Source organism: Panthera uncia, assembly GCF_023721935.1.
Source record: "Panthera uncia isolate 11264 chromosome B2 unlocalized genomic scaffold, Puncia_PCG_1.0 HiC_scaffold_24, whole genome shotgun sequence".
In the NCBI taxonomy this organism is placed as follows: domain Eukaryota; kingdom Metazoa; phylum Chordata; class Mammalia; order Carnivora; family Felidae; genus Panthera; species Panthera uncia.
Window position 1 is genome coordinate 118,114,320 of NW_026057580.1, and position 26,860 is coordinate 118,141,179.

General features: G+C 54.5%; 1 protein-coding gene across 4 annotated transcripts in view; it reads left to right on the forward strand.

The window, feature by feature from the left end:
- The window catches only part of SMOC2 (SPARC related modular calcium binding 2), a 161,011-nt gene that overhangs the window by 56,106 nt on the left and 78,045 nt on the right, over positions 1–26,860 (forward strand). For 2 of the 4 annotated variants that reach the window (XM_049654606.1, XM_049654607.1), the window contains exons 4-7: positions 381–480; positions 14,892–14,939; positions 17,815–17,898; positions 19,140–19,214. In XM_049654606.1, the coding sequence (XP_049510563.1) occupies positions 381–480; positions 14,892–14,939; positions 17,815–17,898; positions 19,140–19,214 (307 nt within the window). The remainder of the gene's footprint in view (positions 1–380; positions 481–14,891; positions 14,940–17,814; positions 17,899–19,139; positions 19,215–26,860) is intronic. The other 2 variants (XM_049654608.1, XM_049654609.1) reach the window with 1 other exon arrangement.

Sequence of the window (26,860 nt, forward strand, 5' to 3'; positions counted from 1 at the left end):
GCAGGTGGGGTGCTGGGGAGACCCCAGGGGGCAGGTGGGGTGCTGGGGAGACCCCAGGGGGCAGGTGGGGTGCTGGGGAGACCCCGGGGGCAGGCAGGATGCTGGGGAGACCTCGGGGGCGGGATGGACGCCGTCCCTCCCTCATCGCGGTCTGGGCGCAGTGGGGAGACACCGAGCCTGTCTCGGGATTGCTGGGGCCCGTCTCAGAGGCGGCGAGCCGGCGTGCGCGGCAGAAGCGCCTGGGTCGCGTACAAACCCCTGGGTCCCGGGGCCGCCCGTCTGTCGCTATGTCCAGATGCAGCCAGGTAAGAGGCACGTGGCCTCCTAGCGGGGCCGCCTCGAGCACGGCAGCGAGCTGACCCCGTCCTGCCGTCCCGCAGGTGCAGTGTCACAGCTACACGGGATACTGCTGGTGCGTCACGCCCAACGGGAGGCCCGTCAGTGGCACGGCCGTGGCCCACAAGACGCCCCGGTGCCCCGGTAGGTGCCCTCGCGCGCCGCGTCCTGACCCTCCACGCCTGTGTGCTCGCGGTTCGGAAGAAATGCAGTGTAGGTGGTGGTGAGGGCTAGCGGGCGCTGGGCTCGTGTCGCCGACAGAGCCTAAAACAGGATGAAAACGGTTTCAAGAGGCTTTCCCAGCCGAAGCCCTGGTCTGAAGGTTGGTAGGTTCTTCGACTCAGGGTTCTTAGTCTTTTAGGAACGACCACAAGGGCTGTAGTCAGCAGTGCAAATCCCCACGTGTTTTCTTTGGCAAAAAAGAAAAAGGAAAGTTCTGGTTTTATGTGTATACGTTTGCAAAGAGAAAGAGGACCGTTCTTCACAGGTCCATCCCCAGATGGTTTATTTGTGTTGCTTTATTACTCATAAGAGAGCTAATGCACCGAAGGTAATCTTACCGGCAGGAGAGTGACTTACGGAATGGTCCGTTTTCCATTAATATTTTACCGAAAATGATATAAATGATTCACGTCATTTTTATTTGAGAATGTTTTTCAGCTTGAGTTGTGATTTAAAAAGGATTTTTTTTAATGTTTATTTATTTTTGAGAGAGACAGAGTGCAAGCAGGGGAGGGACAGAGAGAGAGGGAGACACAGAATCCGAAGCGGGCTCCAGGCTCCGAGCCGTCAGCACAGAGCCCGACGCGGGGCTCGAACTGTGAGACCATAAGTCTGAGGCTTAACCGACTGAGCCACCCAGTCGCCCCTTGAGTTGTGATTAATTGGCCGAGAGGACCTATCGGCGCATCTGTGAAGGGGCCTCATGACCTTTGCATCACGGTCCCTACATTAGACTGTCGTAGCACGTAGCCGCGGGGATAATAAAGGACAGAGCCTAGTCCTGATTTTTCATGGGAAATATTGAAACGTTTGCGTTCAGGATTTACTTCTAGACTCCTTTTTTTATTTAAAGGTCAGGCATCTTCTAATTAGGAATTCTGCTCATGATTCAGACGCTTACACCAGCAGCCAAGGCACAGGCCAGAACTCATAACCGCTGCAGCCTGATGACGTCTGTGATTAACAGCGACGCGAAACCTAATATTTCCAGTGACTGGTCATCGCTTAAAAGCCACGGGGTGTGCATAACGCGAAATTAAAATATATTTATTTCAAATAACTATTTTGTTATCCAAGAGCTAAAAGTTGCTGACAAATATTTTTAGCGAGCTAACATTTGCACGTAATAATTCTTGTGCAGACTCGTGGAGTAAGGGGGGGAATGAACACACACTGTCGGCCTCCGTGTGTGTCCCTCGCTCTGGGACGTACTTTCACAGACTTACTTCACCTCTGGCGTGTGGCACCAGCTTGCACTGAGCCTTATTGTACAAAGGAGAAAGCCAGGGGATACCCGTTCTCTGTGATTTTAGTGGTACCGTTTGAAAAATTAAGCTGCGTCTGAAAGATCTTTATTGGGAAGGTCTTTATGTACAGAATCGGCTGAATTTCTTACGTTCTCCAAACAGTCCTTTGTTTTTGGAATCAAACCACTGTACTGGGCAGTTTTTTCCAAGCAGGCATCGGTAATTATAATTTGACTCTATAGATATGCTCCATTTTCTCAGTGCCCGTGTGGGTTTTCTGGTCCACGGATGGATGATGGACAACAGTCTGCTCAGAAGTCCGGTAGCTGTTGTGTGGGAACCTCAGGAAAAGCCCCGTGTTTCAGGGCAGAGTTGGGGTGAGGACGGGGCCGGCTGCCCTCTCAGACCCTCTCTCTGCAGGTGAGCGTCCCTTTCCACTTCCCCGGGGTTGGGGCTGTGACCTCAGGGGGCCTGGCCAGTGGCCAGTGAGGCCAGTGGCCTCACGCCTGCTGCTGCCGCTGGCGCGTTGAGTAACTTCCAGGCAGCTGCGGAAAAGGCCCGTCAGCCCCCCGCCGTAGCCGTGCTCTTATTCTGCACGAACGTGAACGTGGAGAGCAGGTGTTGTGCTCAGAAGCTCCGCAGGTCGTGGGGATTGTTGAGAAAGTCAGACCAGGGAGCTTCCGGATGCAGGAGCCGACGCCCGCACGCGCGATGCCCGGTCACGCTCAGACACACACACACACACACACACACGAACAGTTTATGACGGACTCTAGCACAGCATGGCTTAACTTCTTCCCAGATGCTGACACAGCCTCCCAGGTCGTGCAGCACGGCAGGGCGATAGGGCGGCGCTCTGCACGGGGCCGTGACACTAAGACGCACCACGGAGGGCCCAGCTTTCATCTGCACACAGCCAGGGACTCCCTCTCCGCGTGTATCCCCCTCTCTCCACTGGTCTCGTAGCCGGTGTGCCTCATGGCTAGAGTCCCTTAGCCATGGCTGTGAAGGATGGCCGTGACTCCCGCCCGGTTTACTAAAACTGGGTTAGCCTCAGTGTTCAACAATTACCTTTCGCCCTGGAGTTCACACCAGGCTTATCCTGTAAATTCATGCTATAAAAATGTAAACACTGGGAGAAGAGATTTAAAACGTAGCCATAAAGAGTGACCGTCACTTAGAATGTGCACGTGTGTGTGTTTGTCGTGAACACGCGCAACCACGGAGGCAGGCCGCAGCGGAGGGAGGCAGACATCCGCGTGTTGGCGAGGTTTCAGCGGCACACGAGAGCCCCTGCCCCCGATCCTCCTCCTCCTCCCTTCTCCCAGGAGGACCTTCGAAAGAAACATATTCCATAAACATGTATTTTTAAGCCATTAGTACAGAATACCCAGGCTCCTGTTAATGGATAAGAAAAATGAGACGACTCTAGCCAAAAGTGGTCCAAAGCCTTAAGCAGGCAGCACGTTATAAAGGAGGGAAGCTGATGGCCAGCGAACGGGAGACGGGGTTGAGACTCATGCAGCAGGGAAACGCACGTGAACATTACAGTCGGGTCCCCACACACCACCCCGTTAGCCGCCAAGAAAAAGCGATCCGTGACGTGCCGGCGAGGCCGTGGAACCACAGAACCTCCCACGGCTGCCGGAGCCACCGGTGCAGAACCCACGCGCCCTTCCCGTGCGGGTAGCAGGACGCAGAACGGCTACGGAGAAAAGCACTCACGTCTGCGGCAGGACAGAGACTGGCACCAGGACGTCCACAGCAGCATTTGCTGTAACCACCAAATCCGGGCAGTGGCTGGATGTCCGTGGTTCCTGTCGTGGTTCGCTCGGTTCGTGCCGACATGGGGCTCCAGTGTGGTCCCGAGTGGATGCACCGAAACACAGGACACACGGGTCCATTTAAAATGCAACACCAGACAAAACTCACCCCTGGCACTTCGAGAAGCCTCTTCGGGTGGGAAGCCGCAGAGGCAGATGAGGAAGGGGTGATCACACCGCCAGGACGGCGACTACAGGTGCAGAGAGGGGTGTTGGCTGGAAAGGGGGTTGGACGTGGGGACTCTCTCTCCTGCCCCGGAAGCTGTTTCTCTGCGTCTTTGACAACAGTCCATCATGCTCTGCTGGTGTGTTTATGTTCTTTCAGGCACGAGTGCAGGACTTCACGGATTTAAAAAGGTGTGGAAAGTTACAAGTGCGTTAAATTCCTCGTGAGGTCACACATCTCCCTGAGGATCTTCCCGGGGGGAAAGGGCGGGGGTTTAGATGCCTCAGGAGCCCTGTGAGGACGGCCGCACCGAGGCGGGAAGGGAGGCTGGGACAGGTGTGGATGAGGATTTGGGGACGAATGGCCTCAGCGTCTGCCCTCCGCGATGTTCTGGGACAGCAGGGGGTGGCAGGCCTGGTGGCCGCCACTCGTGGGGTCCCGCCGTGTGTTGGGCGTCACAGCAGCCTGGGTGGGAGGTGGGTTACCTTCTATTTTACAGGTGAGGACTGTGCCCAAGTCCTCCGTGCTTTAAGGGACAGAGCTAGGACTTAAATCTATGTCTTTCTGCCTCCATAGCCCACATTTTCAGCCACGTGCAATGACGTAAGTCCATGGGCCTTGAACGCCTTGCTGAGAATGTAAGTCCCTGTTTGAAATCCACGGCCACGTGGAGGTACTGTCGAAGGTTCTCGGAGGGCAGGAGGCTACTTGCGGCCCCCCAACCACATTAACACCTCGGTGTTACTTCTGCAGACCTGCCGTCTATAACCAGCTCTGGTCAAGGATGGTCCCTTGGGGCGAGGACCCCGCTCAGATTGTCACAGCTAGTGGGTGGTCTGCTTGGTGTTTCCAGCCACGGCCGCCGGGTGAGTGGCGCTCGGGCTGTGAGAGGCAGAGGCTTCAGGGGATGCGGTGGACCCGGCCCTTCTGCCCAGTTGACACCCCGTCCTGATGACTGGATTATTGAACCTGGCGAACCCCTAACGCAGTACTAAGATTCCGCTTTAGTAAATCGTAGCGTGCGTGACCCGTAACCTAGGGCTAAAGGGGCACATCCAGCCGTACCTTTCTCCCGAGGAATCCGTTCGTTGTTATCGCTGACTAATTTATCTGTTGTTGAGGATTTGCCAGGCAAGGTGCGTGTGGCGTTGAGGTGTCTGCAGACGCGTGGTCTCGGGCCAGGAGCTGCAGGCACACGGCAGGGGTGGACAGGTGAGGGAGAGATCGTTCTGGGAAAGTCTGGCATAAAAAGGGAGCGGAATGGTCTTGTTCCTACCGTTTATCCTACATGGTTCCTGCTTCTTGCTTTCCTCTTCGCTGATCTTGCGCCTGAGGCAGGCCTGGAGGATGGTGGGAGGTCTCTCCCTTTGTGCGGAGAGCGTGAATGTCCGTGGCAGGCAGCGTATTGAGGACCAAAAAGCTGCTCTTTGAGCTGCATCCAGGTGCACTCCAGGCCTTGCTTGCCGGAAGGCGGGTGTTCCTTCCTCCTGGCTTGGGGATTTATAGCTCGCCTTGGCCTGTTGATCGAGACCCCTGGGTCTGCAGACGGCTTTCTGCACAGGGTCTTTCCCTGCACGGGGACGCTCCGGAGGTGAAGGAAATGACAGGGAACGCGCTGAGCGTGGCCCCCGTCGTCTGTGCTGGTGAGTGGCCAGGTCAACGTGTCTCCATCTGAACACAGCTGGTTTGTATTTATTCTGTAAGGATGTGTTCTCCTCCTCCTTCTAACGATTTGAAGAGTAACTTTGCTGGGGGCTGGGTTGGAGTCAGAGACAAAGGACTTTTCTCCGAGGGAGGATTTTTATAGTTCGCCTATTCGCTATTATTTGGAAATAGCTTCAGGGTCTTTAATCTCACGTCCCTTCCCTAACTGTGCACCGTGGCCAAGGGCTTATTCCTGGCAAGAGTACCAAGCGGTTTGAGACCCTGTAAGCTGAACCTGTGTGCACGATTTCTTCATATTTCAGTACCCCCAGAATCTTCGTATGTAGCTCAGCTTGGGGTATGTGTTTGAAGTCAGCTGCAGAGTTGGGGATACGGGGGCGCGGAGGGGAGACGTCCCGCGACCGTGACTGAGGCCCTCCTGGGATCCGCCCGCCCCACCCCGTCTTGCACCAGGGTGGGTTATGGGGAGAGTTCTCGAGTGCAGGACGGAGATCCTGTTCAACCTGACGTCGCCACACCCCGTGTTCCAGCGCCTTCTTGTGGCGCGGGACAGAAAGCCACCTCTCCGGCCCTGATTATTTCCTGGCAAGTTTTGTGACCAGTGTCATCTCTCCCTCCGTGTCAATTATTGAAGCCTTTGCTTTTCCCCGGACAGGAAGGAGTAAGTTCACGGTCCTTTCCTGGGGCCGACGGCACTCACACATTCCAATTACTTACCTGGGCAGCTTACACGTTTGGGTTTGCGAAGGCCCAGGCGTGAATGCCAGAGGACGTGGGGTTCCGTGGAGCCCCTCAATGTGCCTGCGTGATACACGGTAGGCGGGTCTGCGGTCCTCCCGTTTGTCCACAACGCCTGCCGTTCTGGCCTCTGCCTGGCGTGGAGGAAATTCACATTTCTGTGACTGTGCTAATCGTTTCTGAAAATTTGCACTATGTTCATAGAAGCTAATTGTTCGTTTTTCACTAATGAATTTCCCTGGCACTAAGTTCAGGACCCTGCACAGCTGAGGAATTTGAAGGAAATATCCAGCACAACCGAGTTTCCAAATATTGAAATGAACAGCTACAGCTGGCTTCTAACGTCTCTGAAGCATTTCTTCATGAAAAGGACGGAAATGCAAGTCCAAAGCTGCTTTGTGTGAATTGGAAAGGTCACCGATCAGAAGGAGCCCCCTTTCCCCCCCTCAAAATGGCCTTTTCTTAAGGCTTAACAATCCTCTTCCCCAAAAATGGTAGCAAAACAGAATGTTTCGGTGCACACTGGCAAGGGACCGTATGCACAGACGGCTTTAACGGAGGGGAAGGTACACCCGGAGGGAGCGCGCCCTGCCGTGGCGCGAAAACCAGCCGGCCCCCCTGGGCTGCCGGGCTGCTGTGTAGACGCCACTCACCAAGATTTGTTTCAGAGAAAAATATAAATCGTCAGGGACCCCTGTGACCAGTTTTGAAGCGTTGAGGAAATTTGTTTTACACCCCTGGTGAGGTGCAAGTAGTCATGGGGTACAGCCGACACAAGGTACGTGAACGTTCTGATAAACTTTCTGAAGGTAGTGGATTGATGCTGAAAATCTCTTTAAAAAACGAAGTCAACTATTCAAGGAGAGGGTCACGTGGTGTGGTTTTTACACCAAACAGGACTCCGCAGCCTGCCTGAGACTCAGTCTGAGGACCTGTGGGTCGGCGGGCTCTGGGCAGCAGCGGCCGTGGCCCGGCCCCTCATGTGGGAGTCCTGGTGGCCGCGGGGGCCTGGCTGGCTGCTGCCCGTCCCCGCTGGGGACCTCTCAGGGCCCTGCCTTGGGTCTGCTCACCCGTTCCTTGTTAATTTGGACTTGGTATTGAATTATTCAACTACGTGCTGATGGTATTTTGTTGTGGTTACTTTTCCTTCTTGGAAAAATACTTAATGCTTTTACTATTAATTTTCCTTTTGGGGAAAAAGAGTGCTTTCAGGTATCCGATACTTGCATTTTTAATTTATTTTTTAAAACATGCTTGTTTACTTATTTTGAGAGAGAAAGAGAGAGGGAGAACACAGTGGGGGAGGGACACAGAGAGAGGGAGAGACAATCCCAAGCAGGCTCCGCACTGTCAGCACGGAGCCCGAGGTGGGGCGGGAACTCACGAACCGTGAGATCGTGACCTGAGCCAAAATCAAGAGTCGGATGGACGCTCAACCGACTGAGCCCCCCAGGTGCCCCGTTGCGTTTTTATTTTTGTGTTACAGTCTGCTCGATTATTGTACTTGACTGTGCATTTGATACGGTGGCTAGTTTGTAATTGAGGCTTTCACGACTTTAGCACTTTAGGGTGTCCTTTTCCACACCTGTGCCTCAATGGCTGTTCTGTCGTGTTTTCTAATATTTACTAAAACTGTAAAAGAAATCAAGAGATCCTGCCAGAGTGATGGGCCCGAGGTCTGCGTCCCACCCCCAGTGGCTGTGTCCTTCCAGAGACATTCTACGCAAAAACAAACAAGGATGTGTGTTTTCTTTTGAACTTTTTTGAACAAGTAGAACTTATTTTTATGGCACCTGTGTGTGCGGCGGCCGAGCTCCCGTGCCGGGGAGCCGTCCACGATGCTGTGGGGCTCTGTGCCAGCGACGTACCCGCTGATGTGCGTGAAATTGAGACTCCAACGCATACACGGAAGCATAGGAAACAGCCATCATAGGCATTACACGGACGCCAACGGGAGATAAATCCAGAAAGATACTCTCGGGCTGTGTGAAGAAAGACTTACATACCCCTCCTCCGCCGTCGCAGAGAAGGAAGCTCTCAGCTGCGGGACCGTCGGCGCTCAGCCCGGCAGACGGCACATTCAGAGCGTTCCTGGTCTCTGACGCTCCTGCACAAGGGAGTCCGGACCGGCCTCGCCGCACAGGAGACGAGGCCCAGGAAGGCAACCCCAGCGCCACCTGCCCTCCGTCCCGCGGGGCGAGCCTGGGCCTGGCCGCAGGCTCGCTCAGAGGAGACGGGTCGATTGGCTTCGATTCTTGGCCACAGAAACACAAAAGAGCAACGGGAGGTGGCCGTGGCCCGGCCGGGACTGGACGCAGACACGTGGACGTGACGAGGATGGTGGCACGTAATAACCAGGCCTGCAGAAGGCACGGGCCGGGCCTCCCTGTGCGGAGCGCGGTCCTCAAGTTGCTGTCCGCGGAGCGGCCCGGAGGAGAGAGGCTGGGGTGTCTGGTTTCCGAGGAGCTTCCAGGTGACCCGCTCCTGGCGGTGACACTCGCCCGGCCAGCCACCCCTCGCTGTCTCTGGGCGAGGGACACGGTATCTGCCTCGGCGTCTCCTCCAAGCGGCCTGAACGTCCTGCCGGGGTCCTGTCTCTGTCACCGGCTCTGTGCCACCTGAGACGGAAAGGGCATGCGGCCGGACCCCGGGGTGTGTGATGGCGGGAACAGTAGCATCTGGTGGCGAGAGGTCGGCTGTGGCTGCTGGGATCGGCCTGGGCCTCAGGCAAAGGCGACGGTGGGGCCCAAGTCTGGGCAGGAGGCCCCAGGACCTCCCTGGGGCAGGGTTACGGGTGATGAGGGGAGCCGCCCTGTGAGTCCTGGGGAGGCTTGGAGCTGTCACCTGGCCCTCTGGCCACCAGTGACCACCGACTGGCATGGCTGTGGCTCAGAGGGGCCCTTGTAGCCCAGGGTGACCGATGCTGCTCTCCTGGGCCATCGGGTTTGTGTTGTGCCGGGGGACAGGGCACAGGGGTTCGTGTTGTGCCGGGGGCAGGGCTCAGGGCCCCAAATGCAGCTCATTTCTGCTTTCTGTCTGCCCAGCACTGTCCCCAGGGCCGCCCCCACCTGCTGGGCATGACCCAACCTTAAAGGATGGCTGGTGGGGGTGGGGGCTGGTCAGGGGCCGCTCAACCTGTCCTTGCCCGAGGTTGTGGGGACGAGGAGTGTGGCGGACCAGGCCCTTTCTGCATCTGAGGCGCTCAGAAAAGACTTGTGGCTCCGTCAGCCTGGAGGGGACAGGGCTCACTCTCGTCACGGCTCCCGCACAGCCCCGCCCCTGCTGTCCACTGGGACCGAGGCCCGCAGGCGTCTCTGTCCTGGGCCCGGGGGCGGCTGCTGCAGACAGAGGGGCTCCCTTGCTGGCCTCCCCAGGGGCCCAGCCTCACGAAAACCTGCGTTAGGTTAGCGCTCGCCACCCTCTCGGGGGCCGGTGGGGTTCAGGGCCGCGTCATACTCAAGGTGGTGCGGTGTCACCTGCAAGGAAACCCGGGAAAGTCCGGGGGGAGCGAGTCACCTTCGCCCGTTGGAAGCGAGCCCTGATTGTGAACATTGTACTCCCGGTCACCCGTGGGACCTGGAAGTCCATAGGAAGGGTAAACCGAGGCAGGGGTTAAAAATGCAGAAAGCTCTGCGTTTCTCTCTGCGATGACTCTAAAGCCTGGGTTCCTCAGGCACGTACCAAAAGTCTGGTCGTTGAAGTCGTGGTATGGAAACCCATCGCCGTCTCGTATCAGGCGATCCTTCCCGCTGTTACGTTCTGTGTGCACTGGGTACATGACATCCAGTCTTACATCCAGGAAAGACGAGGGGTTGGCTAAGCGGCTCCTGTACCGTCTGCCAACACCCAGGAAGCGCCATAGTGGGGCTGGTTTTAAACTGGATCAGCCACTACCGTGAGGACGAGCAGCCACGCTCCCCGAAGCAGGTCCCGTGGGGCGGGAGCCAGGAACACACAGATCGGCACAGGGTCCTGCCTGGGAGGGCAGCACGCGGGCCTGGGGGCTGCCTGCCAGTGCTCTGCAAACTCATGGAACGATCGCGAAGGTCACGTCGTCTCTGGACCGTCCAGTGTCTCAGCCCTGACGCTGGCGTTAATGGGGTCGGGTGTCCCAGCGACCCGAGGAGGGAATGTGGGCAGGGGCCCTGCTCTACGGGTTTACTAACAGTTGGGGGCAGGCGGGCCCCCCCCCCACCCCCCCCCGCCCCTGCAGCTTGGCTCAGCCACGTGTCTACGCCTGGCGCCCTCTGTAGGGCAGACCTTTGACGGAAGCGCGATGTGGGCTGGCGGGTTTCTGAGCTCTGATGCCAGTGTGGGTTTCCGTCCTGGGCCTCGGCACCCGCTGCATCTGACGCCCGGCCTCCCTGCCCCCGCTCTCCACCCCCGGCCCGTTCAGCGCCAGGTCGGTGGGTCTGAGGGCAGGAGGTCTGGAGCCGGCAGGGTTTCGTCTGCCCTCACAGGTCCCGTGCAGGCTGCCTCTTACCCAGGCTCTTCCACTAGGCTCTGTGGAGGCCGAGGTGACAGGAGAGTCCCTGCCTGGGGGACGTGCACAGAGTGATGGGGGTCAGGAGCCTGCGGGGTGCACTCGAGGACCCAGGCGTCCCCTTGGACACGCCGTGTCCCCACTCACCGCCAGCCCGCCTCTCATCCCCCCACCCCTCCGCTGCCTCCTCCTCCAGGGCCTGTTCACCCCTTCCTGCCTCCGCTCAGCCCCCCCAGGGCTCACGGTGCACACATGGATGCTGCTACATGACTCGGGCCCGTTAGACACCCGCCCAGATCTCAGTCTCCTCATCTGTATAATGGCATCACGATGAGACCTACTTTATAGGGCTCTCGTCAGCGTTAAGTGACGTCGCGTGTGGCGTACTTAGAGCAACGAGCAGCACACAGCAGGAACTGTGTTGATTAGCCGTGCACACAACTACCGTGTACTTTATTCCAGTAATTTCCAGTTAGCCCTTGTCTCCCCAAAGTAGACGAAACCTTTCAGGGCTGCGTCTCTCCTGTTGTTTGTCTAGCAACACACGAGAGCGTGCCCGGCCTGGCCACCTGCTCTGAGTGGAGGCCGCGGGGCCCGCTGGGGCGCACGGGCCGTGTCACCCTCTGCAGATGAAAGCCTCCTGTGTGAAGACAGAGGCCCCAGTGGCGTGGGCACCAGGCACCAGGCAGGCAACGGAGCGAGCGTCCCCCATGTGCCTGTTGCCTGTTGGTGTCCCGTCTTCGTTCAACCGGGAGGGGGCGGGGGGCGGCCCCCGACGCTGCCCATGTTTCGGATGAGGGAGCCGAGGTCGGGACGGGGAAGCCGCCTGAGCAGGTGGCGGGGCCGGCAGCTGGCAGGGTTGTTCTCTGGCCCAGGTTCCGCCTCCTCCCTGCACCGCGTGGTGTCTGTTCGGGGCGGGAGGGCAGAAGCAGCCGGGCAGCTCCTGAGCAAAGCCCGCTGGTTTTCGCCGGACGGAGGAGGGGCTGGTGGGACGCAGGGGCCCGTCTCTGGGCGCAGGGCCTCTGGGCCTCTGCTTCGAGAGAGCTCGGCATCGGCTGGATTCTCAGACTCACGGCAGAGATGGGTGAGCGGGTGTCCAAGCCGAGATGCGTGTCCGGAAAGTACAGGAGGAGCGGAGCCTACCCTTCCTCTGCTCCTTTTCTCTCTTTCTTTTTCCCATTCTCTCTCTCTCTCTGTTTCTGATGTAAATCTGTCCCTGGATGTGCAGTTTCCAGAAAGGGATAAATCAGCGTGGCTTGTTCACCTGGGCCCTGAAGGAGCCCCGCGCCCTGCCTGCTGGACACGAGCTGGCCCGCCGCGGGCTGACCTCGGGAACCTCTCCCTTCCTCCGGAGCCGTGCACCCAGACCCCCCTCCTTCGCTGTTTCTAAGGAGCGGTTGGCGCTGGGGAAGGAGTTTGCTGAGGGCACCCGCTCTCAGCAGAACACGGCACCCTCCATCAGGGCCGCTCTGGCAACGGGTCGGTACTCCCGAGGGCAGCTGCATTGGAACCGGGCGCCCAGAATGACGAGCCTCACGTTGTTCCCCTTACGCCATAGATATCGTGCTCCCTGCATTGTTTTTGTGGTTTCCTCCACCAGTGACGCGTACCCTGATTGCGGAAAAAGCCACCTCTTTTAAAATATCTTTTTAAGTGTATCTATTTATTTTGGGGGGGGGGCACAGGGAGGAGAGAGAGAGAGCCACCTCTTTTCAAATAGCATCAAATGATTTGTATCTGTAGGAAACGACGATGTCAAACTTACCTTGCTGTTCAGTCCACAATGCAGGGAAGCCCCGTCCTTGTGATGTGTGCCGTGGATCGATATGGTCTCATATGCCAGTGATCTCCCAACAAAACTGAACAGTAAGAGAAAAAGCAAAATAGCACTGAAAGGGGATGAGATCGCACAAACGGAGGGAATTCAACTGTGTCCTCTGAAACGTGAATGTGAGGGCAGTTGTGTCCGTGAGCAGTGATCAGGCCTCGAAGGTTCAGCCGACCAGCTCGTGGCTTAGGAAGCTGTTCGCTCTCTCCGAGCCCCCCGTTTCAAAACCCCTTTCTGCGCCCACGTCCTAGAGTTTCGTCTGTCCCACGCCCTCGGGAATTCTCCAGCAAGTCCTTATCTCTGGAGAGCTGTAATGACAGATAAGAGCTGCTTTCCGGTTCTGGCTTCACGGATTGGACTCAGCATAGCGGTGTTGCTGCGTGGAGGGCGGTGCTTGGCGGTTTTCCACACCCTTGGGGACAGGATGTCAGGGAAGGAGGTGAAGCTTGGGGAGATTTTTGTCCAGAGGCATTCGGAAGGTGCGGTGATTGGAACCTCTTCAGATTCTGTTGCAGAATCCTTGAACCAGGGAGCAGGCTAGCAGCGACACTGGACTGTGCTTTAAAATCATTTCTTACGTACTGAGAACAGGATGGAATTATCTTTGCGTGGACTGGTGCAGGGGCTGGTGAGCAAGCTTGGCAGAGGTTGGTCTGGGAGAAAGCAGACCTGCGGGCGGAGGGAGACCTTTCCCCAGGCCTCTCAGCCGACTGAATCCACAGCGTATGGTCCTCGATGGTTGCATTACAAAATACTGTCCTCAACGCTGTGGAGAAGCCCTCTCGTGCGGGGCGTCGGATTATTACGGAGGATATTTACATGTAGCTCAAAATGTTAATGCCTAAATAGTTACATTCGGAAATATTACTGGAATACTACCATTTTCAGGCAAAAGTAGAAAACATTTTTTGACTCATTGCAGAAACACATGATAACAGTAAGCTGAGGAGGAAAGACAGTTAAGCTCCTTGAGAAATCTAAGAAAGGCAGGCCCCAAAGGCTTGAGGACGGGGCCACGCCGTGGGCCCCTTTTTATATCCCAGGGAGTCTTGCCAAAAGCAGAATCCTGTGTTCTGAAGCCTGGAAACCATGTACCTTTTCCCCAAATGGCGGGAGGGCGGTAACCCGGCGTGGTCGTCCATAAGCAGTTCTGACGTCCTACGGAGAACGAGGTCCTTTCTGTCGCCTGGAGAGCAAAGCTTCCACCTGCAGATGACTCAGTTATTTCCCAGAATCAGGGCTGGAGGAAGAAGTGTGTCTCCTCCGGAGCTGGGGGCCGACGGGGCGCACTTGCGGCAGACCCAGTGGGCTTCCCCGAGGTTGGCGGTGCTCGAGACGTGCTTATCGTGACCGCCCTTTGTCCCTTGCGGTAAACCTGCTGACTTCCGTCCGGCTTCCAGGGAACCAACGGTATCTGCGAGGTTGTGTGAACGCCTGTCCCGTGAGATCCTTTCCTACAGTGACCTGCTTGGACGTCTCCTACTATATTACCGTTATGGCCCAAGAGACAGGATAAATAGTCTCAAAATACCGTACGGTTTACATCTTTAGTTTAAGTGATGGTTTGTACGTCAATGTCACATTCAAGATCGTAAGACAAGCGATGGGTCTCGCGTCTGTGTCTGTGATTCCGCACTAGGTACGCAGCCCAGCATGTGACTCTGGCAGTCCTCGGTGAGTCCTGCACCGACTGTCCTCAGCCCATCAGCAGGTAGACTCCAAATTCGTCCTGAGCACGGTTTTTTGTTTTATTCCTTTGGGGGAAGGCATCGTAATGGTGCGGGAGGAAGTCAGTGCTTGTGCTGTTTCAAGCTGCCAGGAAGAGAGCACAGGGCCGCCCATCTATCTCACGGATCTCTCGGTGTAACAGAGACATCACAAACGCTCCGGGAACTACTCGGTCAGCTCTGAGTTTTCCTGCATTCTTCTACAATCTAAGATGGCTCCTCAACTTTCTTTTCTATGGAACGAAATCCGGCCGAAACCAGGGTTTCAAGTATCTTCGGTTGCATAACTTTTATTACTTTAAAAATGTTTCCTTTTTAATTCTAATTCATTCTGCTGCCCCAACGTGGTGATGTATGTGAAGGGGATGATGACGTCTTTCAGGTGAAGAGACTGACGTGTTGTATATTAAAGAGTGCGTGTCTCAGGTACGTGGCCGACTAGTTAGCAACAGAAGTAGGAACTAATCTTCGGTTTACTAGCTTAGGGCTTGTGATGGCAGATGAGGTGGTCACCTCTGGGTACTAGGTGGCTTGTGCAGCCTAATGAGAAAGTGACAAGCACGGTGAACCATTGGAAGTGGAAGGAAGCATTGTGTGACAACTGTGGATGGGCACTTGGGAGCCAACGATGATTTCTTCCTTCTTTCCCCCCTTAGGTTCCATAAATGAAAAGTTACCCCAACGGGAAGGCACAGGAAAAACAGGTAACTATCTTAAAATGAATTTTCATGATGATAGTGTATCAAAGCTAATTCAGTCTCTGCCTTAAAATAGCTCCTCGAGTTAAAATTTAAATATGGACTAAACGACACGAGAGCTGACACGGTTCATTACATATTCACTCAACGCACTGTATTATTCCTGCCTTTGGACCTCCAGGGTCCTGTAGGTGCGGAGCACGTAACCCACATATGCCCCCGGGAGGACCCTTCCGACGTGGCTTGTGTCGGGGCCACCTGTCCATGCTGCTCGGTGCCACAGTCTCTGCCTGGGGAGAGGCTCAGGCGTGGTGTTTGGGTTCCCCGTGCAATGCGGGAGTGTAATACTGAGGGCCACCGAGAAAGAGGTCTCAACTCTTCCTCATGAGAAAGAGGAGTGCTTCTCCCCATTGTGACAGTCGCCTCCCCTGGGACCGGTAGTGACGAGAGCCAGGTAGAGCCACAAGCCATTTCCGTAGCAGCCGGGTCCGTCTTGCGCAAACTACAGCGCGCCCACCGTGACCTTGCAGGAGCCCCACCTTCGCCCCTCCCACCTCTTTATGTTACATCGACCTTTAAAGTCAGAAGTCATTTTCAAGACAAAACTGAAAAAAAGAAAAGGTTTCAGTACCAACCTTGTAGGCAACTCTTTTTCTCTGATGTAGGTTATAGTGTAGGAACCGGTGATAAAGAAAGGGGCATGAAGCCGGATAGAGCTGAGTTTCAGTCAAGTACGTTGCCTTCATTGTGTCCTGAGACTACGGTGGGCACCGTGGCTGCCCTGGCGGGACGGTAGAGCTGGGCGCCCCTCGGGTGCACGCTTGGGACAGGCACCGATCGGCACACGAGTGGCCTCGTGAAAGGGGAGGTGCCGGTGGCCACAGAGGGGGTGGGAGAGGGGACAGGCATAACGTAGAACAGAAGAACCTCGTAGTTGAGGGAAATAGGAGAGACGTGACGGGCGGGCATAGTCAGAACACTGGCTGGAGCGAGACTTTACGTCTGGAAAAGGGGATAAAGTCGCCTAGAATGTCAGATGAATGGCTTGGATCTGAGTCTCTAAGATCCTGAGGTGGGCATATCAGTATTTTGTAGAGAACAGGAAGGGGCAGTATTGATGATTGCGAAAATCAATCCGGTGCTCAGGGGAGGAGGGAAGGAAAGGAAGCGCTATTTCAGAAGGTGTTTCCTAAACCTGTTCCTTGCAACACATGTTGAATCCCCTGTAAAAGTGAAACAAAAATCCCTAGGGAATTGGTACGTGGGCACAGAAGTTCATGTAGGGCAGGAATACATTCCTTCTACTGAAGCCTCTTGATCTCTGGACATGCACACGACAAGAGAAAATACCTGAGATTAAGCAACAGAACTGGCTTATGGATAAAAACGAGACGTTACACACTCTAGTGGGAAAAATAAAAAGCACACAGCTGCCCACGGTTTTGTTTCATTTTCTCAAGGCCGAGTTCAGTAGGTGCCCACGTGTTTGTTATGTTGGGACAGAAGTCTACAAGGGACCAGAGCATGGCCAGTGATGTGAGCAGGGTCACGCTGACAGGAAGGGCCCCTGGCGTTGGTGGGGGGTGAGGGAAGGCCTACGGTGGTCACTGGGTCGCCGTGAGTGGGCCAGTCTGAGTTTTCAGGCTGCCAGTGATTTGGGGAATGGGCCGATGGCCCCACAGAGGTGATGTGTCCAGGCCTCGGTGAAAATGTACAGCACTCATAACGTGTGTGGTTGCTGTAGATATGCTCCCCGTTTCATCGTAGTTTCTGGAAGGGATTACACGATCTTCAACGGTTCACAGTTGCTGTTCCAGTGTTAGAACTTGAGTTTCTCGAACAGGCGACATTACATTTTGTCAGCGTTCTGACAGAGAGCAAGCCTTTTTTCAAAAGATTGTTCAGTGTTGAAGTTTTGTAAAAAAGCCTTTTGGTTTGCCCCCAAAAAGAACTTATGAGAAACTTCATCTTTATTCCCCAGACATCTGGGAAAGTCATGAATCACAGATAAGCCTCGTGGCTGGCCCTTATCTCCCGCACTGTTTATTGTATTTTAATCCTCAAATTATTATATAACGAGGTCACATGAGCAAGCTCGAGCGAGAAACAGCCCCACAAAGTGCCTTGTGATTGCGTCCCTGACGGGGGCCCCGCTTACCGGGGGCAGACTTCCCGTAGCTCATTCTCCATGCCATCCCGCCACGGCTCGGAACTCTCTAGAACCTGACGCCGTTCCAGGGAACCACAGTCTTTCTGCTAATTAAAGATTATCCACTGTAGCCTCAGCCTCTAGAGAAATGGCGTTAGAGCAGCTCCGTCACCCACACGCGTGTCCTGCTCTGTGATGTTGACTCTCGCTTCCCAGCTCCTGCAGGGGTGACAGAGGGGCTGGTAGTTCAGGGGTGCACAGGGCAGCAAGTCAGGGCCTGATCCTTAGATACCTGCCCTGGCAAAATGGGGTGGGGGGGGCAGAGCAGGGATATTGGGCTCCCCCAGCCACCCCAGTCCACCCCCCAACTCTCTTCTGTCTCCGGTCACCCCAACCCACCGATTTTGTTGACGTGAGCCCCCATTCCCACTGCCGTGGCCCCTTGCTTAGGTCATTTGTCTCTCCCTCACGGGCCCTGAGCCACTCTGGCTCCGAGGGACGGGAATCCCAGCACTTCCTCCCGGGGCCCGGTTTGCAGCCTGCACCAGCCGTCAGGTGGCTGCTCGCCCAGGCGCCCTGTGCCGTCTCGGTCGGGCTCCTGCCGGGCCCCGCGTCCCTGTGCGCCCCGGGGGCGGGGGGGAGGGTGGTGGTTTGGCTGGTGTGTGGGGTGCATGCGAGCCCTCAGCTTCCATCCCGTATACACACTTACTGAACTTACTCTCATAATTGTAGTCTCCTTGCAAATCTTTTCCGTTCTGAATTCAGATGATGCCTCGGCCCCAGCGCTGGAGACTCAGCCTCAAGGAGACGAAGAAGGTGAGCCCGGCCTAAAACAGGGTCCTGCTGGGGGAGGTGAGCCCAGCCTGAAACAGGGTCCTATGGGGGAGGACCGCGGACGCGCTGGGGCAGCCACGGACGGGCCTGGGACGTGCAGGCAGGTTACCTGCCGGGAGTCCTCTCAGAGTGGACTGGATTTGGCCGCTTCCAAGTTTATGACACCTGCTGTCTTTCCCGGTGGCTTCGGGGCACGGCTTGTGGATGTGGCCGTGGCATAACATACAGCACGATGCAAAAGTCTCTCTTTTTTCCCCCCCAAATCAAAATGGAGGAGTTGAAATTTTATAATTTGGATAATATAAAATGTATATTTCAGAAGCATACGATAGCACATGCCTTGTTCCCTGCTCGGACTTCGTGTCTTTCGCATCTCGTGCTGGCCACGACGCGGCAGGGGAGGCAAGCTGTGTAAGGTCATGCGCATGAGGATGTTTCTAAGGTGTTTTGAATTTTGTAGTCACGACGAAGACGGATTTTCCCATTCTTAGCCTTTAACAGATCGTCTGAGGGACTTGCCAAAGTGGCACAAATTGTCAGGCCAAAAGGAGTGAGGGTGCGCAGGTAACAGTGACAGCGGTAACGATGTCTTCATGGCACGGGCTACACGGTGTCATTAGCCCGCCGAGTCCTCAGATGCCGTTTCGCAGACGAGAACTCGTCTGAGGTTCCAGGCTGATAGTGGCCAAGGGCGGCCGGGACCGAGGCAGCCTCTCCCGTGTGTTCTCGGGCCCGCGGTGTGACTGGCCTGCACGGCGAATACTCAGTGGCTTGTGACACAGTACTGCTGAAAACAATGTGTTCCTGAATTGTTTTACGCAGAGTTGCATTTTGCATAGCGTGGTTTGGGATGAATCTTTCCTGAGCGAAACCTCGTGTGTTACCGTGAATCTTTACGGCACGAGGACATGTTTCCGTACATCAGGGCTTTTCCCTGAACCCCACTCCTCTCAAGTGGAGCCACTCTGGATCCATAGAAATTTTACTTATACTTTTGGAAGAAGAAAGAAAAAAAAAACATATACTAACATTTTATAAATGTATATTATTCTTTCCTTTTGTCTCAAATATGTGATCAGTTTAACAGTATCTTTAAAAGTGTGGAATATGTATTTATTTAGCCCACTGACTTTGCAGCTTTTAGGCTCCCTACTGAGGTCTTTAACTGAGAGACTGTTTTCATGATGATTAAAAATAATCGTCATTTTGTTTTGTTTTATTAGATATCGCGTCCCGTTACCCCACGCTTTGGACGGAGCAAGTTAAAAGTCGGCAGAACAAAACCAATAAGAATTCAGGTAAAAAGGGGCCCGACGTTGCTTTGTGAGGAGGGATTTAATAGGCATAGGAAGTGGTTTCTCTTTCTGGAAGTTCAGTGTGTAGAGTCCATCTTTTCCCTCAGTTTCCAGTGAGTCATGCAAATAATTCTTGTGACCTGACCGCCAAAATGTAGTTCAGATTTTGGTGGTTTTATTAAATTTCCTAAGTTCTTTAAACGGTTTCTCTGAATATGCCAAACAAACTATAGCTTCTGGTATAAATATAGCAATAATTGATAACAAGTATTTGTTTTTGACCAAATTTCAGAGATGACCAAACCCTTGGCTAATTTAGTTCCAAATCCTGAAAGCTGTGTGGATTGCATTTGCTACAAAGGAGTGTTTGACCGACTTTTACGTGTTAAAGCCGACTGTTCTGACATTTGTGGGGAGGAGGTGGGTTGCCTGGCATCTGGTTAGTGGCGTTTACAGGTTTCGTGAAATCAGATTCTGTCTGTAATCTTCGTTCGTGCTTAGTTGGTCGCGTGTGTGCTTCCTCGGGCCTTTTCAGATGTTGCTGTTTTTTAAAAAAAATACTTACTGAAAGAAAGTGTCCTTCTGGGTTTAAAGTATTCATCTGCTGAGGGTCCACAGACTCAGTAATAACGCGAATATTCTGTGATCAGCCTCCAGTGAAAAAATCGTAAGCGTTCGCAAAGGCAGCCTGAGATCACAGCTCTGTGGCCTGTGCTTGGAAGTGTTTTTTTTTCCGAGTGCGTTTTAATGTCCATTTCCGAAAAAACCAAAACAAACCCCTCAGATTTCTTTAAGTTCAGGATACTAAGAGTACTTTGATTCTCTCCCGTGACCTGCGTCCTTACACACTCCTTCTGGAAGGACTCTTGAGGGGAGGCCCTGAGTCTCGGTACGTTCCCACCACCTGGAGGCCCCAAGACACGCTCTCTGTGACAGGAACGGTCACCGATTTACAGCCTGAGAGGCAACAAGCGGGATGAGCCGTGAAGGCTCCAGAGGAGGGTTTGGGATGGAGTCGTTCTGATGTGTTCTTGTGTGGCTTCTGTCCCTGATGTTCCCATCGCTGTCCCCAGCCCCACGAGTTACTGCCCGGGACGGGGCCCTCATCCCTCCTGGCTGCGGCTTCCCTGGGGCTGAGGTGAGAAAGGGAAGAATCCAAAGGGTTGACCATCAGATACGTGTGCACAAATGGCAGGGAAATCGAAAACATGTTTATCCAATTTGAAAATTATTGCCTCAGAAATGATTGGGAAACGTTTTACCTTGTGTATAAAGATGCGTACTTCTCTTAGGAACTTCCGAGATGGGGAGTTAGTTGTGTTCAATCTTGTCACTGTATTTCCAGAAGTTAGCTCGTTCAATCTTGTCACTGTATTTCCAGAAGTTAGCTCATTAGATTTTCTTCGGAAGCACACGATGAGTGCGTGGGAAATGGACCAAACATGGCATGTTTCGGGTTGACTGCCGGATCTTGGAAGCTTCCCATGCAAGGGCGGTGTGGCTGTGCCCACGCTTTCCCTGAGGAACACGTATCAAATTATTCTGAACGATGTCGCTGGACATGTGCATTTTTCTATAAAAGCAGTCTGAATTGTCAGAGGCTTCAGGTTTTGACAGTAAGCACATAAGCTCATGGGAGAAGCACATTTTTGTGTCTTGCTCATCACGGGCTGTTACCAGATTTTCAGGCCTTAACTGACCCGTCGATTATAATTAACCAACGGTAACCATGCAGGCTTCCACCGTTTCGTGGGACTGAAAATGATGTTTCAGGAAATGCCAGTTTACATAAGTTACCCCATGCTATAATTTGATTTAAATCAGCCTAAATGGGCAGGACACAAAAAGACGACGTTCAGTTGATTTATGGACGTGGGGCATGAAATTACTGGATTCTGTTTGTTTTATGTCAGTTGTCTGGATGCATGTTCTTTCTGAGGGTCTGAAGAAAGTCAGATCAAATCGGTATTTCGCAGTATTAAAAATAGTATTTAATTACGTGTAACAAGGAAACCGCAGACGGCCGTGGGGTTTGCAGACAGCCGCTGCTGTTGAGATCTCGAATGTAAGACGAGCTTCACTTGCATTTAGCTTTTATTTAAAAATTTTTTTTAATGTTTGTTTCATTTATTTATTTATTCTTGAGAGAGAGAGAGAGAGAGAGAGAGAGAGAGAGAGAGAGAGGCAGAGTGTGATCAGGGGAGGGGCCGAGAGAGAGGGAGACACAGAATCCGAAGCAGGCTCCAGGCTCCGAGCTGTCAGCACAGAGCCCGACGCGGGGCTCGAACTTGTGAACTGCGAGATCGTGACCTGACCTGAAGTTGGTTGCTTAACTGACTGAGCCACCCAGATGCCCTTTACATACAATTCTTTTAATGGAAAGGCACAACTTTTTTTTTTTTAATGTTTTTGAGACAGAAATTTTTTGAGACAGAAAGAGACAGAGCGTGAGCAGGGGAGGGGCAGAGAGAGAGGGAGACATAGAATTCAAAGCAGCTCCAGGCTCCCAGCTGTCAGCACAGAGTCTGACAGGGCTCGAGCAGGGCTCGAACCCATGAACCGCGAGATCGTGACCTGAGCCAAAGTCAGACGCTTTACCGACTGAGCCACCCAGGCGCCCCTAGCTTTTATTTTTAGCAGATACTTTCACTAATGACCTTCTCCGATAGAAGTAGGCACATTTATCTAACAAAGCACAAGTGGTGATTTGTGTGTTATTCCCAGATTTTTAGAAAATTAGCTGTTTGTCTTTAACTCTTGTGTCATTTCCTGTAAGAGGCCAGACTGGGCACGGATTTCTCTTTTGCTCGGGTGTTTCTTTATTAGTTAAAATTCCCTCTATTTTTTGCTTCATGAGTTTGTGCTGAGGTAACATAATATTACTCGTGCTGTTGGGTACGTAGAATACGATCGCCGTGCTAATGAGTGTGTTCCCTGTGCTGTGGTCAGTACACTTTGGGGCATTCGGTGGTAGGAGTCATTAGAAGGGACCATTCCTGCAAAGGAAAATACAGCACCCTAGTCTGAAAATGTACACGTGCTGGGTACTCCATGAGTATTTATTAAATCCGTAAAGAGTTTTGCCCTCGTGTGTTCATTGGTATTCTGATGGTATCATTACTTATTTTCCTAAAACAAACTACAGGAAGCAAACAACAACAAGAAAAAAACCAAATAGATAAATAACCAGAAAACAATTAATTTAGGTACAGTTTGACTGCTGAAGTTTTATTAATTGAAATGCAATATAAATACAAATGACACGGTCTCCTGGTGGTTCATCCAGCAGGAGGAGCATCACTCTTGTTATGTGAGTCATTACACATTAGTGAGTAAAATCTGAAACTGTGTTTTAGTTAAGAAAGCATTACTCAGGGGGCGCCTGGGTGGCTCAGTCGGTTGAGCGTCCGACTTCAGGTCAGGTCATGATCTCGCAGTCTGTGAGTTCAAGCCCCGTGTTGGGCTCTGTGCTGACAGCTCAGAGCCTGGAGCCTGTTTCAGATTCTGTGTCTCCCTCTCTCTCTCTGCCCCTCCCCTGCTTACGCTCTGTCTCTGTCTCTCAAAAATATATAAATGTAAAAAACATAAAAATAAAAAAGCATTACTCAGTTTCCCTCTCAATATAAAATTGAGCGTCAACTACTTTCTCGAATCATTTTGCTTACTGTTTTATTTCTATCTAGTAAGATCTCAAAGTCGGTCGCCAAATTTTACCAGATAAGAGGTTTTGTAACTTACTGTCTTTGAATTATATAAAATTAATTTGTAGAATGTGAAAGAAGTAGGAGATGGTTTCTGAACACGAAATTTCTCTAAGAATGCTTTCGTTTCACAAAACAGGAAGTCAGTATTCTTTGAGCTGTGGGCCTCTAGTTAGCACAGAGAAGTTCAGGGAACAGAGGGTAAAACGGATAGATTTAGATGAGGAGGACCGTTCGGTTTTATGGCTGGAAGGGACCCTAAGTGTCGTGTAGCCCAGCCCCCTCATTTTATAAATTAAAGGAAAAGGGAAAATGAAATACTGAATCTCAGGGAAATGAAGAAACCTGTTCATCACCGCAGCTCAGGGGGGTGACTTAGTGCCATTTCTGTGATTTCTTCAACTTAATAAGTTTCACGAAGAAGCCACGTTTTCGGAAATGCTTTGCGTATTAGCTAGGAGTTTCTTTTTAAGTTCACTTACTGATTTTGAGAGGAGGAGCAAGCAGGGGAGGGGCAGAGAGAGAAGGAGAGAGAGAATCCCAAGCAGGCTCCACGCTGTCAGCACAGAGCCCGACTTGGGGCTCGGATCCGTGAACCGTGAGATCGCGACCTGAGCCGAAATCAAGAGTCAGACGCTTAACTGACCGAGCCACCTGGGTGCCCCATAATGGATGAGTGTTACTGGGATTATGGAATCTTAAAACTAAAAACAAAGCCACAGAGGCCACCTCACTCACCCCATTTAAGTGAACAGTGGAAGAAACGGACATCAGGAGGGACCAAGTAGTTCGCTCAAGGGCAGCACAGGTGTATATGAATGTTTGTCAGATGTTCTGTTCGGTAAGAAGCCAAGTTGCATGGACATAACCGTCCTCACTCGGAATGTTCTAACAATCCGTGAGCCTCGTTGAGAGGGTGAGCCCCACAGGGTTGGGGTGGCCCCGGTGGATACTGACCCTGGACCGGGCCGTGAGGGTGTGTGCTGTTGTTGGTCAGTCCTGGTCCTCACCGCGCCTCTGCTCCGGGTCCCCCTCAGTCCGCGTTCCTCTGGGAACACGCGGTGCTGCCCGCCCTGGGTGCTACCACCACCCCCCACTCACCCGCTCCGGGACGCTCGCGTGTCCCGTGCCCCGGCCGAGGGTCGCCCTCGCTGCGCCAGCCCTCCTCGCGGCCCCCATAACTGACACCTTACGGCTCCTGTACCTGGTGGGGCACAGGCTGGGCTCCTCATAACTTTTGACCACAGTTTGGTACTTTCTCGGTTTATGAGCAGATGCATGGACCTACTCATTCCCGAAAGGGCATCGTGGCACGGCAGCCGAGGTGACGCGGCCTAGACATGGCCAGCAGCCTCGTACTCTGGCTCCCGTAATAGCGTGTGCACATGCAGGGCGTCCCCCAAACACAGACGTGGTCTGGGGTGGGGGTGACTCTGGCCCACCTTTGAACTTGCAGAGACTTTCTGACTTTCACGTCGATGTTAATTTCGCGTGTTTCCCTCAGGTCTTTTTCTGGAAGTATTTTTACCAAAGTAAGTAAAAATTCCGTGCTGTGAAGAAATGGCCTGCCGTCAGAGGTTTCTCCTTATCTCTTTATTAGCTCAGGAAACGACCGGTTAAGTTAACAATCAGTAACCACGACTGTCTGCTTGATGTCGTGTTAGGCTCCATGACATCTGAGTGACCTCCTTTTTTTGTTTAAGGTTTATTTATTTTGAGAGAGAGAGAGAGAGAGAGAGAGAGTAGGGGAGGGGCAGAGAGAGAGGGAGAGAGAGGACCCCAAGCAGGCTCCAGCTGTCAGCACAGAGAACGACGTGGGGCTCGATCCCAGAACCATGACCTGGGCCGAAATCAAGAGTCAGACACTCAACTGACTGCACCATCCAGGCGCCCCAGAACGATCCGCTTTTGACACGCAAGTGGTGTCGCCGTGCCCACGAGAGGGCTCTGCTGTGATGAGCGGGAAGTTTGGGGACAGCGAGCATTTATCTGCTGACCGCCTCCCGAGGCTTCTTCCCCCCCGTGAGCGGTAACGACAGTGGCAGGGGAGCCTGGTCCCTGCACGCGGCTGCCTGCGAAGTCCCTCACGTCCACTCGGTCCTCGCAACAGGCCGGTGGGGCCGGGCGTGTCCTGCGTCCATGTCACAGGCTCAGATGACGCGTCCCAGGCTCTCGACGGCGGGCACCGAAATGACACCTGACCGACCCCAGTCATGCTCCTCACGCCGGGCTTCTCACGGAGTGAAGACAGCCGTCTGCCCCCGTAGGTGCCCGTGGGGGCAAGTCGCCGAGGCTCCTGCGGACATGCAGACGTCACACACAAAGCCGTGGGCGCATGCACCCGCACGGACACATACACCGTCTTGCAGCTCTGTCCCCTTGCTGCTCCCATGTCCTCCAGGAGACTCTTGCCCCTGACCCCTTGTCCCCAGACGGCCCAGAGCAGCCCTGCTACGTCTTGCCTACGCGTCTGCTTCACGTGATGGGTCGTCCCCTAGACCCCGTTCCTCGTGTGCAGAGACCCCTGTGTCCGCCAGCCCCTGACCGCTCGCTCTCCGTACCCGCTCCTCCTATCCAGGATGCGCGTCCGTCTTCAGAGGTACGTGTGTTTCTTGGCGTGTCTCTCCCTGCTCGGAGTGAGGTCTCGTCGAGGGTAGAGATAAAACCTTGTTCAGCCCCGGGGCGAACCCAGCGTCTCCAGACCCATCTGGGGTCCCCTGGTGGCCCCGACGTGTCAGCCCCCGTGCGTGCGGAATACGACGAGGACAGCGCTGGCCTTCACAGACCAGCCGTGGGCCGGAGCCGTGAGCGTGCATGGGGCTGCACGTGGGGGCCGGGGGCCCGTGGACTCCTTGTGTGAAAGGGGTCGTAGGGGCTTCTCTGGGTGCAGCGGGTCCTGACGAGGCTCCCCAGACCCTCAGGCCCCAGCTCTCTGCTTCCCGAAGGTGCAGGGCCGGCTTCTCAGGCTTCACTGGGGGCCTAATGACGCCTGGGGCCGGGCCTGGGTTTGCCTCGCACCGCGCAAGACTCCCAGCACCCCCACGCGGCCGCACCCCCGAGCCCCCCAGCCCCCGGGGCAGGGCAGCGTCTGCAGAGAACGCAGGTGAGCCCGTCCGGCCGGGGTAGCTTCTGGCGGGGCAGAGTCCTGGACGGCCCGTGTCCCCGTGGTCTGCAGGAGCCCGGGTAGCGCTGTGGCCCCGGTGGCGGCCGCTCCGCACGCCCGCGTGTTTCTGAAAAGGTGCCTTGTAGATGCACATTTAAATCGGCCGACCTTGAGGGAAGCGGGTTCCCTCCGGAAGTTCGGTCGGCTCGTCCCAGCAGGATGGGGGAGCCCGGGTGCCAGGTGCGGGCCTGGGCGTGGGCGGTGGCGGGCGAGCTGTGCACGGCCGGGCAGGTGACCCGTCTGCCCTCTGGGTCGGGGAAGACCAGGGAACCCGGCCACCGCCTCGTCGGGGCCTCGTGTTTCGGTCAAGTCCTTCTCCCCCGTGGACCCCGATGACGTCTCCCCAGTGTGACATGCCACACCCAGTGGGGCCAAGTGGGGCTCGGGCCGCGGTGGGTCACGCTCGGGGCCTCTGCCGGAGGGTGTGGGTCCGGCATCAGGGGCACGCCCGCTGCCCTGCTCTGGGGCAAGGTGAGGGCTCAATACCTTTCTCTGTGTTGAGGCCACAAGCTGACCCAGGGTGCCGTCCCCGCCGGGCCTGTCTGTGTGGCCCGGGCAGCAGCCCTGGGGGCAGCGGGCAGCCTCCCCCAGTGGCCCAGCCGGAGGGTCGTCTCCCATCCCAAGCTGCCGGCGCTCTGTGTCGTCCTCTCTGCCCGTGGCCCTTCCGACAGCCAAGGTCGGGCCGCAGCGCTGGCCCTTAGGAGACCCCAGGGCAGAGCCCCACCGGGGCCACGCGGCCCACCCTGGAGGCCTCGGGTCCCACCGACCTTTCCACGGTCAGGATT